Source organism: Carcharodon carcharias, chromosome 7, assembly GCF_017639515.1.
Source record: "Carcharodon carcharias isolate sCarCar2 chromosome 7, sCarCar2.pri, whole genome shotgun sequence".
Lineage (NCBI taxonomy): Eukaryota > Metazoa > Chordata > Chondrichthyes > Lamniformes > Lamnidae > Carcharodon > Carcharodon carcharias.
In genome coordinates this window covers 106,466,153-106,481,231 of record NC_054473.1, presented here as the reverse complement: position 1 = coordinate 106,481,231, position 15,079 = coordinate 106,466,153, and the positions used below count along the sequence as shown (strand labels likewise).

Genomic DNA, 15,079 nt, shown 5'->3' with positions numbered 1-15,079 from the left:
TTAAGTCAGTGGTGTAATGTCAGAAACACTGTAGCCAATTTGTATATAGGAAGATCCCACAAATTGCATTGTAATAATGACCATATCACCTATGTTTTAATGATGAGGGATAAATATTGGCCAGGACACTGTGGATAGCTATCTTGCTCTTTGAAATAATGGGATCTTTTGCATGCACCTGAGAGGGCAGATGAGGTCTCAGTTAAATGTCTTATCTGAAAGATAGCATTTCTAACAGGGCCAAACTAGATCAAGACTGCACGAAAATCCTGGCCTAGTTTATGTGCTCGAATCTCTGGAGTTTTGGTTGAATACATAGGCAAGAGTGCTACCCACTGAGTCACTGCTGACCCCTTACTTAAATGATTTATGAAGGGTATCTGCTACCTACTGTCACAAATGCTGAAGTGGATGAGTTAGTAGGGAAGACTGATAGAGAGTTGCTGGTATCACAGACAGTGCCAATATAATTTCACATGTTTATTAATTATGTTAGCATGAGAAACATAAGTTATAATGTTGATCTAAACTGTAATTTATACTCACTAATTACTGCAACCAAGAGCAGAATTTCGCCCTCATTAGGCGAGCACGGCGGGCAGGCCCAGGAGCGGTTGCGCAGTCAACCATTGCCTGCAATTGGGCCCTGAAATGGATCTCACGCTGGCTGGCTGGCCATTTAACGGCCAGCCAACATGAAGCACATGCTGCAGCACTGCCGGGTTGGGGGTGGGAGGAACACGAGCACTGATGGTTGCGGATGCGCGCGGATGTGTGCAGTAAAAGCCTCCTGAGGTACAGAACTGCCTCAGGGAGCTGAAGATTTTTATCAATATAAATAATTTTAAAATAATGAAAACATGTCCCCTCATGTGAGTCTGTGACATGAACAGGGACATGTAAAATATGAGTGCAAAAAGTTTTTTTTAAATCACTGGACGAACCTCCACCCCGCCCGTGGATGAGACTTCACCAAAAATGCAAAGGCCGCCTAGCCTTTTCACCCGTCTCCCCAACCGAATGGTTGGATGGGCAGTGAAAAATACCAAACAATTAGCTGATTAAGGGCCTGCAAGTGCCCGCCGACCGAAATATTCCGCGAGTGCATGATGTGGTTGGGATGCTTGCCCAACATCACTGCACATCATTTTATGCTCATTCAGGTCAGTCGCCCACCTGATGAGCACAATATTCTGCCCAAATCATTTTCATTGCTCCTAACCTTGGGCAGTAGATGTGTTTCCTGAAGGATTTTCAAATTAACGTGTGGTTGCTAATGATGATTTGTCTAATATAACTATTTTTTAAAAAAGAGGCATAATTTGAAATGTGTGTAAATTACAGTTTGAGTTCTGAACAGTTGTATGTTTTAACTAAAGCTTGCTGAGTTCACCCGTTCTCTTACTCTAATTTGTTGGTGGAACATTTTCCTTATATTGGATTTCATTTCTACTGGGTGGAAATTTTAGAACACCAGTTAATATATCTGAATAAATCCCTGTCTACCCTTTGCTATGCATTTGTTAAAATGGTGCAGCTAAAAATTTATGCAAATATGTTTGCTTAAAATAGCACAAAGAGAAAATTAAACTTAGAAGTGTTCAATGTGGTGCGGTGATTTTGTTGCTCACATGAAGAATAATCCAGGAATACCACACTATAGAATAGCAGTGAAACACCACCGCTAATTAAGCACTGGGATATTTTTCAAGAACATTTGATTATAATCATGTTTAGTTCATTGGTAAGACCACACTTGAAATTTGTTTAGAATAGTGCACTTTTAGATAACTGCAGGTTCAGGTAAGAATGGTGAATATGGCTGAGTATTTACTGTACAGAAAAAGGCCATTCGGCCCAACAGATCTCATGCTGATATTTATGCTCTACACGAGCCTCCTCCTGCTGCCCCCCGGGCTCTTCTTCTATCCATATCAACGTTCTGTTCTTCCTCATTTATTTATCTAGCTTTGCTTTATATCAATCTATGCCATTTGCATCAACTCCTTTTGATGGATAACTCCACATTCTCATCACTCTCTAGATAAAGAAGCTTCTTCCTATTAGATTCATTAGTGACTATCAAAATGATCCCAGATGGCTCTGATTCTTGATGAAAATGTCACCTATGGGACGTAACAGGTGAGAGTTGAATAGCATACGTGGAACAGGAGTAGGTTGTTCTGTTCCTCGAGTCAGTTCTGTCATTCAATTACGTCATGATGAACCCGTAGCTTAATTTCATCTACCCACCTTGGTTCCGTAACCCTTAATCCTCTTGCCTAACATAAATTAGTTAATGTCAATTTTTAAATTTTCAATTGACCTAGCCTTAACAGCTTTTTGGACGGTGGGGGACAGAGTTCCAGGTTCCATAGGCTTTTAGGTGAAGAAATGCTTTCTGACCTCACTCCTGAACAGCCTAGCTCTAATTTTAAGAGGAAATTATTTCTATCTACCCTGTTAACTCCTTTGGCCACCTTAAATAACTGAAATAGATCACCCCTTAACATCCCATGCTTAAAAGAATTCAAGGGTGGTCTATGAAATAATTTAACTTTCTTAGCTCCAATATCAGGCTGGTGAATCTATGCTGCACCCCTCCAAGGACAACATATCCTTTTTGAGATGCAATGCCCAGAACTGAATGCATTATTACAGATCGGATCAAACCAGAACTCTTTGCAGTTTTAAGATAACGTCCAACCCTTTGTATTCCACCACCAGTGCACTGTGGCAGCCATGTGTGTGCCATCTAAAGGATGCAATGCAGCAACTCACCAAGGGTCTCTCGACAGCACCTTCTAGACCCATGACCTCTACCACCTAGAAGGATAATGAGAACACCACCACCTGCATGTTTGCCTTCAAGGCACACACTATCCTGACTTGGAATTATATTGCAATTCCTTCACTGTCACTGGGTCAAAATCCTGGAACTCTGTACAGAACAGCATTTTGGGTGCACCTACACCAGGTGGGCTTCGATGGTTCAATAATGTGGCTCACCACTGGTTTCTCAAAGGCAATTAGGGATGTGCAACAAATGCTGATCTTGCCAGAGACACACACTCCATCAATGAATAAAAATAAAATCACACATTCCAATTTGAGTACATAACCCATTATTCCTATTCTGTCTCTTACCTCCTAACTAGGTCTCTATCCAAACTGATTTCCATGCTCTCTCATTTTGTTAATAAAACAGAAAATGCTGGAAAAACTCATCAGGTCTGGCAGCATCTGTGGAGAGAGAAAGGAGTTAACATTTCAAGTGTAATATGACTTCATCAGAAGTGGGGAGAGATCGAAATATGATGGGTTTTATGCTGTTGAAAAAGTGGGTAAGGTCAGACAAAGCAAAATCATAGGCCAGGGATAGGTTAGAGAGCAGGGGAGATTAATTGACAAAGGTGTCATGGAACACAAGACTAAAGGAGTGGTAACGATAGTATTAAAGTGTAAACTATTGATCCAAAGAAGGTGTTAATAGCAGAATAAAGGTCAGCACTGTCTGAAAGCAAAATAGCAGAATGTGTTAATAACTGAAAAAGGGTCAGTGCTGTCTGAAAGTAAAAACATGAGAACAAGATACAGACTGGCAGCTGGGTGGGGGGAGTTTCAAATTAGAGGACAGATTTCATGGTATTAAGTTATTGAACTCAACATGTTCATGAACCTCAACATGAACACTCTGAAGAAGAGTCATACGGACTTGAAATATTAACACTGTTTTCCTCTCCACAGATGCTGTTAGACCTGCTGAGTTTCTCCAGCATTTTCTGTTTTTGTTATTGAACTCAATGTTGAGTCCAGAAAGCTGCAAAGTGCCTAACTGGGAGATGAGGTCCTGTTCTTCCAGCTTGCATTGTTCTTCATTGGAAGGGTCTGAGTTGCTGTGGCAACATATATTTTTACATAGCCTGGAGCTATGGATACTAATGGTAGAGGCTCTAATTTCTTTTCATCACATGGCTGACCTGGAGTTTTTCACACTCATACCACCTTCCATTGGCTCGTGTTGGCTATGTAATGGATGCATCTTCCTTGACCATTAAGCTCTGAGTGGGACTTGAACTCAGAATTTCTGAGAGACAGGGATGCTACCCACTGCGCCACAAGTCTTCCTAATGGACCTATTAATGATTTAGATGGACAGATGTCAGATGAAGCACAGTGATAGCACTCTTGCCTCTGAGTCAGGAAGTAGTGTGTTCAAGCCCCACCCCAGAGTCATGAGCACTTCAGTGTGGTAGTGAGAGTGTGTTACATTGTTGATAATACCGTCTTTAGGATAAGACATTAAACTGAGATCAAATCTGGTGTTTCAAGTGGGTGCAAAATATCTCACTACATTATTTGAAGAAGAGCAAGGGAGATTTCTTGGAGTCTTATCCAATAACAAACACTCAACCAACTTCAGCAGCAGGATACTTTGAGATCTGGGAATTCCGTAGCCAAATTTCAACTTAATGGGAACTTTTGTTCTTTGTTTTCTTTTGTTGTCGATCTATCAAAGGACGTAGAATAATGATAGACTATGTCTGAACAGTAAGTTATATTTGTTCCTGTGTTTTGAACATGTTGATTTTTTTTTGCATTTCTTCTGTTTTTTTTGTCTCTCTGTTAACTGTCCTGCTGACTGGCATGAATAGAGTTTAGCTCGCATTCTCTACCCTTGGTAACATTTTAGTAGTGGAGTGATCAATGAACATTTCTTGCCCTTTTCCACGTAGATCTTTTTGAACGAAATACTGCGGATGCCAGAAATTTAAAGTAACCACACAAAATGCTGAAAACATTTAGCAGCTGTTACAGCTTCTGACGAAAGGTCCATGAGCTGAAACACTGACAGCTCCCTCCACAGTTGTTGCCTGACATGCTGTGTTTCCAACATTATCTGTTTTATTGTAGATACATTTGTGTCTATTTATTAAAATAAAATTCATTGTAGGAAAGGAATTGCTGAGTAAGCCGTCATCAGGTGTAACCTCTAGTGTTCTTTCAAGCATATGTGAGGAGACCCACTCAATTTCTCAAGTTTCATTAAATTTAATTGAACAGCTGTTTTTGAAAATTAGAGCAGAACATAACAGCAGGTATGTGACACAAATAAACCTCATAATAATGGAGAAATTGTTCTAGTTCTTTTTGTCAGTCTGTTGATAGAAAAGATGATTATATTTCCTTCAGTGGGTTCATACATGGTTATTACTTGATGCGCATGTGCAGGAACTCATTACAGTATAAATGCACTATACACTTATTCACACTGACTGTAAATCAAGGTGCAGTCTTGCTTAAATAGACACTCACTAAATACAAGTGCAAGCACGTGAATACATGTTAATGCACAGATTATAAACTAGTTGATTTTATGCTACCTGGCTCATTGGTCTTCTGGGGTCAAGAATGTGGAAATGTGCAGTCGCTAAGATGAACCTGTTCCTTTAAGGCCACTATGCAAGTATAACCTGTGGGGAAATTGTGTAAATAAGTACATCTTGAGATCACTGGTAGCTCATTATTGAGGCAAGTTTTTGTTAGTAGGGAGGTGCTGATAAATCTTCATCTCCCTTTTTTGGGGAGAGATAGATTATCAAGGTCAGGAAAACTATGAAGAAACAAGTGACCTTATACTTTTCACACTTTGGATGCTAAAGTTTGAAATGTGACAGGTACGCAAGAAGGGGGATTAGTCTCAAGAGAAGGTAACAATAATTTAGGATAGAGATGAGAAATGTCTCAATTCAAATGGCTGTGAATCTTTGGAATTCTCTACTCAAGAGGGTTGTGTATGCTCCATCATTGAATATATTTAAGACTAGAACAGACAGATTTTTGGTCTCTCAGGGAATCAAGAGATCTGGGGATTGGGCGGGGAGTTGGAGTGGAAGTCCAAGATCAGGAATGATTGTGTTGAATGGTGGAGCAAGCTCGACAGGCTGTATGGTCTACCCCTGCTCCTATTTTTTTATGTTCTTATAGAGGACTTACGCGTAGAAGGAAAGAACAACTTGCATTTATTTAGTGCCTTTCATGATCTCAGGATGTCCCAAAGTGTTTTACAATGAATTAAATACTTCTGAAGTGTAGTCAGCATTGTAATGTCAGATATGTGGCAGCCAATTTGCACCAGCAAACTCCCACAAACAATGACTGGATAATCTGTTTTTGTGATGTCGATTGTGGGATAAATATTGGCCAGGGTACCAGTAATAACTCCCCTGCTTTTCTTTGAAATAGTTCCATATGCACCAGAGAGCACAGATGGGGCCTTGGTTTAATGTCTCGTCCAAAAAACAGCATGTGCAGCTGTGCAACCCTCACCTTATACTGCACCATTCTTGATCTTTGATCTCAAATCCCAGAATGAGATTTGAACCCACAAACATATGACTCAGAGGCAAGAGTGCTACCATTTGAGCCACAGTTGGCATTCTCATGGCATTGCTTCTGGTGAGTCTTTACTCTCTGAACTTTGAGTCATTCTCATTTTAACCTAATAACATTGGTGTCTCTCCCACTGTTTTTCTCTCCATCTCATTAAACTATTCATGTGATAGTTTCCCCACTCTTTAATATTATCATTCTTTGCTGACGGGCCTCCTATTGATTCTCTAGCTTCGAGAGCCTGTCTGCCATCCTTAATTGGACGGCAAGCTTGGCCTCCGGTCAGTTCAGGTGAGAGAGAGAGAGAAAGAGGGTGCCTCTATCTTGGGGTGCTCTCTCTTCAAATTTGAAAGATTTTAAATCTAAAAATGGAATCAGTAGCTGGGCCACTTTCCTGGAGGGATAACTCCTGCATAGGGCAACCTCTGGCCACCTCTGTAAGCACGCAGGTGGAGAGGGCCTCAAAGCCTACCTGAAGAACTGACCCCACAGTCTGCTGCTGGGAAGTCACCTCTAGACAGCGGGAAACCAGTAGGCTGACTGGAAAATTCTAGTTGACCTCTAACAATAGACCTTAAGTGGCCTTTGATTTCTCTTAACTGATGGCCAGTTGCTTGCCAAACCTACTCCACTTATGGGAAAATGGCCCTAGGCGAAAAAGTGCAGCACGAATTCTCTCCACTGCAAACCTCCATACCCTCCCCTCTTAGGGAGGGTGTTGGGGGTGTGGTAGAGAGGTGAAAATCCTATCCTAAATTGTTGAAAAATATCTGAATAATAGACAAAATAATGTAAGAAACCTGAAATAAATACACAAGTCAGTCATCATCTGAAAGAGAAGGCAGGTTAATATTGTGGGTATGTGAAAGCTTTCACTCAGGTGAATCAATATCTCATTTTGCAGATGCTGACTAACCTGTGTATATTTTGAGCCATTTTTATTTTTATTTCTGTCAATCTACATGAGAATAAATTTATGGATTATGGAAGTTGTGGTAATTCTATGAGAATGGAGTACTCATTCCAGTTCCCCTCCAAGCCACTCACCATCCCGACTTGGAAATATACCGCTGTCCCTTCACTGTCACTGGGTCAAAATTCTAGAACCCCTTCCTAACAGCACACCACATGGACTGCAGCGGTTCAAGAAGGTGGCTCACCATCACCTTCTCAAGGGCAATTAGGGATGGGCAATAAATGCTGATCCAGCCAGCGACATCCACATTCCATAAATGAATAAAAAAAGATGAGCTTTGAGATATGCATCACAGTTGATTTAGATATCTTTCTTCAGGTTCGTTTCAGACTTGATGACTGAGGAAGAGGAAGAAACTAAGCAATTTTTGAAGGAGTGCACTGAAGATCCCACTCTACACGAACAGATGCCCATTCTAATCCGGACCTTCCAGAATCGTCGTCAATTGGTGCAGGATGACAGGATGCTGTTGTCTGATGATGTTTTCATCATTGAGCCAGTGGTTAGTATTTAGAATGGTTTGCAGAGACAATCATGCTTCTGAGAGCAGTGGTGCAAATATGTTCACATTTGTAGATTATAGATGGTTTGTTTTGTTGCTCTAACTAGAAGCACATGCAATATATTAAGCAACGTTTCTTTATAAATTATTTTTTAAGATCAATTTTGTGCTCAAGGAAGTAAGGGATATTAGTGCTGCAGAATGAAACATTTTCCATTTCAGGGACCCAGTGTCAGCATGCTGCACTTTCAAGTATAGCAGTTTTCGCTATAGTGTGAAGCAGCCTGAACATTATTCCTCAGACCTAACATGAGAAGAACTCCCATTACTGCGCAGTGTGTCATTTTTTTGGCAAGGCTGTGCCAACCCCCAACATGGCTACCGCCTGCATTTGCCACTGGCACCAGACAGGTAGCTCCTATATCCTGCAGATGCTCAGCGTCTCTATTTGGGTGCCATGTTCACTTCCTAGTCAATTAGGTAACTTGAAGTTAAAAGTAGTATCATGAGAGCAATGCAACTGAAGTGCAGAGTTGGGACCCAGAATTCCACTTTGAAAATCTGGCCCCAACATCAACATTAGGGCATCGTCCAGCATGCTGTATGGCACTTCCACTGTGCTAATATAGTAGCATAAAACTGGCCATCCATGAGATGCTGTGTGTTTTGAGGGTTATCTTGTGGCCTAATCTATACTGGGAAGACTTTCCTCTACTCACGTGTGACTCAGGTCTGTTCCAGGTAGGTTACTTCAAAACTACTTCATTTATACGATATACTTTATATACACGGTGAACTACTAGGTAATTATATCTCTCCTATGTACAGACTATTCCATCTACTCTACAGAGCCTCTAGCATATGATTGCTGAAACTACTGTTACATCATAATATTCATCATTATCTCATTACCATAACTATTAATCCATTATGCCACACTGTGGGCCATTAGAAGTAGCAGGATTATATGTCATGACAATCCATAATCCCATGGCCTATTATATCACTCACTACACTTTGACCATCAACATAGATGACCAATCCTGGTTCTATGAAGAATGTAGTTGTCCTGTGAGCAGAACTGGGATGCCTAAAAATGAGCTGCCAACTTGGTGAAGCTGCAACACAGGATCGCATGCATGCTGAATTGCAGAAGCTGCAATTATAAACAGTGGTAAGTTTGTCCCACAGGCAACAGATACGATTAAAACTCTTCAACCCTATTACATCCAATCACAAATTCTGGTGGTCAATTATACAACTAATGGGAGAAGGTTGTCTGATGAATGTCCCTATCCTCAATGATGACAAAGTAGAATATACGATTACAAAAGCCAAGGTTAAAGCCTTTGCAGCCATCTTCAGCAAAGTGGTCTCCTCCTGAAGTCCCTTAACAGATGCCAGTCATCAGTCAATTTGACTCACACCACATGACATTCAAAAATCAGCTGACTGCACTGTTCGTAACAAAACCTCAGGCACCAAAAACCTCCTGGTTGTAGTCTTAAATAGCTGTGCACCTGAATTAGCTATGCACTTAGCTAAAACCTTGCAGTACATCTGCAAAAAAAAAGGAGAAATTTAATTCGACAAATTACTGCTCTATTAGACTATTGTCAATCATTAGCAAAGTGGTGGAAGGTGTCGTCAATAGTGCTATCAAGTGATTGTTATGCATAATGATTTGCTCTCCGATGATCAGTTTGAGTTCCAGCAGGACTTGGCTTCAGATCTCATCACAGGCTTGGTTCAAAGCAATTCCAGAGTTTAGGGCATGGGCAGCTGAAGGCACAGTTGCTAATGATGGAATGAAGGAAATTGACAATGTATAAGACACCAGAATTGGAGGAGCACAGAGATCTCGGAGGACTGCAGGGCTGGATGTGATTACAGAGCTAGGCAGCGGTGAGACCATGGAGAGATTTGAATGCAAGGGTGAGACTTTTAAACTTGAGACATTGCCAGAATGAGAGCACAGGGATGATGGATCAGTGAGACTTAGGGCTGCATTTTACCGTCAGCGAGCGAGGGTCACTGCGCTCCATTTAAATTTTCAGGAAGGCGGGGCTTCAGCAAAATCAGCTACACACCCGCCGACCTGTCAATGGCCAACTGAGGCCATTGACAGAGCAATTAAAGTAATTGGAGGACCTGCCCATCCAACCTTAAGGTTGGCGGGCAGGCCAAGAGACCCGGCGCAAACTAGAAAAAGCATGAAATCTCATCCACGGGTGGGATGAGGTTTCATGTAGGGTTTTAAAAATTTTAATAAAGTTTTTTTGGAAATTATGAACATGTCCCAAAACTCATGTGACATTGTCACAAAAGGGGTCATGTTAGGGAAATTTTATTTTTCTAATTTGAGCTTTTTCACATTTACAGCTGATCTTCCTGAGGCAGCACTTAGCCTCAGGGAGATGAGTGCGCTCTTTCGTGCGCATGTGCGAAAGAGCGCACTCTCGATTTCAAGAATCATCCCCCCACCCACACAGAGAGCGCATAGTGCTTCCCTGCGGACGTCACGCTGGGCGGGCCTTAATTGGCCCGCCCACGTAAACTGGCGCTGTGCCTCTGATCGGGGGCGCCAATCAGAAGCACGCCCCTCCCCATCAACTTCCCCCCCAGCGGGGGGAAAGTTCAGCCCTTAGTGTGAGTTAGGATAAGGGCAACAGATAGGATTAGGCTTTATTGCTGTGCCAACTTGCCTCTTTCCGCAGCTGAATAGTCCAGAGCGCTGACAGGTTCACATTTATACGTTAGAGGTGGATTGTTTTGTTGCTTGAACTAGAAGCATATGCAATGTACAGAGGAACTTTTCTTGTTAAGTGACTTTTAAAAAATCAAATTAAGGGATGTTCATGCTGCAGAATGAAACATTCCAGTGTAAGTATGCTGCACTCTGGAGCCTAGCACTTTTCGATGTAAAGTAAAGCACCCTCTACTTTGCCTGAGTATTATTCCTTAGTTGTAACCTGAGAAGAACTCCCATTACTGCACAGGGTATCATTTTTCCTCTGAGGAGCTGCCTGTCCTCTTTGGCAAGGCTGTGGCAGCTCCCAACATGGCTAGGGCTCACAGGTGAAGATTGGATAGTTCAGTGTCGTAGTAGAATTAAGAATATTTAAGTAGAATGAGCCTATATCCTCTTGAGTTTAGAAAAATGAGATGATCTCATTAAGATGCCTAACATCCTTGGAGGGGCTGACATGGTAAATGCTGAGAGGCTGTTTCCTCGGGCTGGAGAGTCTAGAAATAGGGGTCACTGCCTCAGGATAAGGGGCTGGCCATTTAGGACTGAGCTGAGAAATTTTGTCATCAGTAGGTTGTGAATCTTTAGAATCGTCTACCCAAAGAGCTGTGGATACTCAGTCAATGAGGATATTCAAGACAGAAATCAATAGATTTTTGGGCATTAAGTGAATCAGAGGGCACAGGGATAGTGTGGGAAGGTGGACTTGAGGTAGAAGATGAGCCATGATCTTGAGTACTCCTACTGCTATTTCTAGATGGTGCTTAGTTATGATGCCTCTAGGAAAAGAGGGAAGAAAAATCATCAAAAAAACTTCAACAGAGACATAACTTGCCAGAGATAAAAATCCAATCGTTCATAAAGTATATCTCTCTCATTTTACAGCCCTTGTGTACTAAGTTCTGACTGAATCTATGTTTTTTGTTCCGCAGGGCTGTTTCTTTAATTAAGCAATCGAAACAGTGGATGAAAGGATTGATGAAGTATACTACAGATTAAAATCAGGCTTTCAACATCCTGGGTGTTTAATTAGATTTTCCTAATTTAATTTTTTACAAATCATAACTGAGTTTCTATAATTGGCTAAATTAAAAAAAAATTGGGTGTTAACACTGATCAATGTATAAGTTAATTTGAAATTTTAAATTTTCTGCGGTGATTGAGAGTAGTGATTCCTATGCATGGTTGGGGAAGAGGGGATTTTTAATACCACAAAAACAGTAACAAGTTTACAAAGAGTGTAAAGGAAGTAAATAGATCTGCAGAGACAGAAAAAGTAAGAGAGGAGAGACCATTTTTGCTCATTTGATTTTATTCCCTTATCCCATTTCTCTTAAAGGCAAGATTGAATGCAATGTATACCATTGTTTCCTTGGCAACTGATGCTGCTGAAGGCCGAGGATCATTTAAACTATTAAAGTATTAATTCCCGAGAGAAATCTGACTGCTTTCAGGAGTTGGCTTCAGGGCGAGAGAGGCACCAGCAAAATTATTTTTTAGAATATTTTGGACTGTTAATGTGAGAGAACTCTATCGCTGAACCTCCCTCTCCCAATACTAGGTGAGGTGGGCACTCCATTGGAACCATGAATTACCCACTATAAGCAAAGCCCAGATTTTGGAAAAGGATCCAGGGGGGAGAATTAATGGACCAGATGAATGTTCTACTTTGCCTATTTTGGCCCACCAAGACCTCCCCTGAAATTTGTTACATTGAAATTCATTGATATCCAGTCTAAATATCAACAACCCTGTTGTACAGCAAGTATGCTAATGCTTTCAAGGGATTACCACACTGAAGTCTGAAAAGCACTGATCTACGAACTGCATTTGCCATGTATTAGCCCAATTTCCTAAACAATCTATCAGCAGCAAACACGGGAAAGAAATGTCCTGTGATTACAGGAGCAGCTCCATGCAGAATCTTAAATTAAAACTCACCTGTTTGACCGGAATTTTGAAAACTGGCTCTGGGGACTGTTTAGAGGGGCTTCGCAATCCGCATTTGGTCCCCGGGCCGTAAGTTGGACAAGCCTGATCTAAATCTCCTGAATCTAGATTTGGTTGTACCATTCCCTGATATTCACTTGATGGAAACATATAAGATCCTGTGGGAATTTGACAGGGTGGATGTGGAAAGGATATTTCATCTTGTGAGAGAATCTAGAACAAGGGGTCATCCATTTAAGACAGAGATGAGGAGAAATTTTTTCTGTCAGAGGATCATGAGTCTTTGGCACTCTCTTCCTCAAAAGGCAATGGAGGCAGAATCTTTGAATATCTTTAAGGCAGAGGTGGATAGACTTTTGATAAGCAAGGGGGTTTTAAGGCTATTGGAGTTGGCAGGAATGTGGAGTTGAAGTTACAATCCGATCAGCCATGATCTTATTGAATGGCGGAGCAGGCTCGAAGGGCTATGTGGCCTACACCTGCTCCTAATTCGTAAGATTGTAGTTGCTTTGTTTCAACTTTGTTCTTATCCATAAACTTGGAGCTCTACTTGCAATGTCATCATACGGTTGGTTTCTATGTACATTAACTCATAGGAGTCTAAAAACTTCCACTTGTATCATCTTTCCAGTGTTCTCCTTTTGGCTATTCTCCATTTTGTATGTTTTGGGGGAGAGGGTTCAGTGAACTCTATGCTCAAGGTGACTGACGTTGGAAATGGAACGCTTTCCATTTGGGCATCTGGTATCAACATCATGAACAATGCCAAGTTTCCATGTCTGAGCAGCTATGCTCTATATGAAATTGTCAATTAGTGTCAAATTGTTGGCTCATATCCATTGTTACAGTTTTGATTGTTTAAAGACATGTCTGTTTACTTAACAACCTAAGTGTGGTTCCTATAGATGGAATTTGTGCCACATGACCTGGAAGCAGTATTTCTTCTATAGTCCATCTTCAGCAAGGCACGTCCCGGAGGAATAATAATTATTCCATGTGTAATTGAAATGCCTAATGTCTGTTTAAATCTTCTCAAAGAAATTGGCTGCTGTTAAGCTAGACAAACAGGCACCTGTTCAGGAAGATCCAGCAGCCATTGTGGCCTAAGTAGAAGCCGTCAGCTAAATGTTAGCTCTTTGAAACATTTTAAAAAATCTTCCCATGGAGCCAGGAAGATCAGGAGTGATACCCTCATTGTTCAGACATCACAAATTCCCCACCTACCACTTGCTCTACCACTCCATGCTCCCCAGGACTTAACTGTGGGCCAGCGAGGCAGGCATATCTATATTCATCTGTAAGAACTGCCTGTGGAGATGTGAAAGGTGCCAGCTGCTTGTCCAAAGGTAAAGGGATGGTTCGTGATTCCAGAGGAGCGTCTTGCATTGTCAAGGTTTTTGTGAAAGATAACATCAAACACATCTGTGTTGCCTTCCATAACCAAATAGTCTGCCAACACTCACTGTTAAAGTTGTTGTATTATATGGTGAAGTACGAGAAGATGACTGATTCCTATGAAACTGTATGCAGAAAGGGAGTCGAAGTTTTTAGGGATAAAAGGAAGAAGAAAGTTGAAGAAGAAACCTTGGAAGATAAAAGTGGGTATTAAGCTCCCATTGCGACTTGAAGTGTATGGTGCTGAGCCGTGGGGATTAGCAAGGTGCTCTGAGTTAGTTGATCTCAGCCAAGGGCTACATGTGGAGGAACTATAGTTGGTCTCAGTTTTGTGGAGCTTAGCAGAGAAAACAATAAGAAATACCAAGACATTAAGAGAAGGAGAGCACTGGGCTTGGCTTTTATACTCTCCACAGTTACAAACTGAATGATGCCTAAAGGCTGTTTTTTTTTTTATTAATCATTCATGGGATGTGGGCTTTGCTGGCTTGGCCAGCATTTATTGCCCATCCCTAGTTGCCCTTGAGAAGGTGGTGATGAGCTGCCTTCATGAACCGCTGCAGTCCATATGCTGTAGGTACACCCTCAGTGCTGTTAGGAAGGGAGTTCCAGGATTTGGAGCCAGTGACAGTGAAGGAACGGCGATATATTTCCAAGTCAGGATGGTGAGTGACTCGGAGAAGAACTTCCAGGTGGTGGTCTATCTGCTGTCCTTGTCCTTCTAGATGGTAGTGGTCATGGGTTTGGAAGGCGCTGTCTAAGGAGCCTTGGTTAATTTACAAACCAGATGCATGGAGCCTTGCCTGTTCATAGTGCAGGTGAGGAAGTGTCCATGCGTTTCCATAACGGACAGACAAGATTTTCAAGGGCACCAATGGTGAGACTTTTCACTGGCAGCTCACTGTTATGAAACAACCAAGGATGAAATGCTGCCAGTAACCTGCATAAGTCACCTAACAATTCCCTTATGGGGAGGTGGTGGTATAGCGGTTTAGTCACTGGACTAGTATTCCAGAGACCTAGGGTAATGCAGGTTTGAATGGCAGATGGTGAAATTTGAATTCAATAAAAATATGAACTTAAAATTCTGATGATGACCACGAAACCATTGCTG

General features: G+C 41.5%; 1 protein-coding gene across 1 annotated transcript in view; it reads left to right on the top strand.

Annotated features, from left to right (window-relative positions):
* The window catches only part of LOC121280028 (hydrocephalus-inducing protein-like), a 478,228-nt gene that overhangs the window by 237,314 nt on the left and 225,835 nt on the right, over positions 1–15,079 (top strand). Inside the window, exon 10 of the mRNA XM_041191656.1 lies at positions 7,688–7,871. Within this exon, the coding sequence (XP_041047590.1) occupies positions 7,688–7,871 (184 nt within the window). The remainder of the gene's footprint in view (positions 1–7,687; positions 7,872–15,079) is intronic.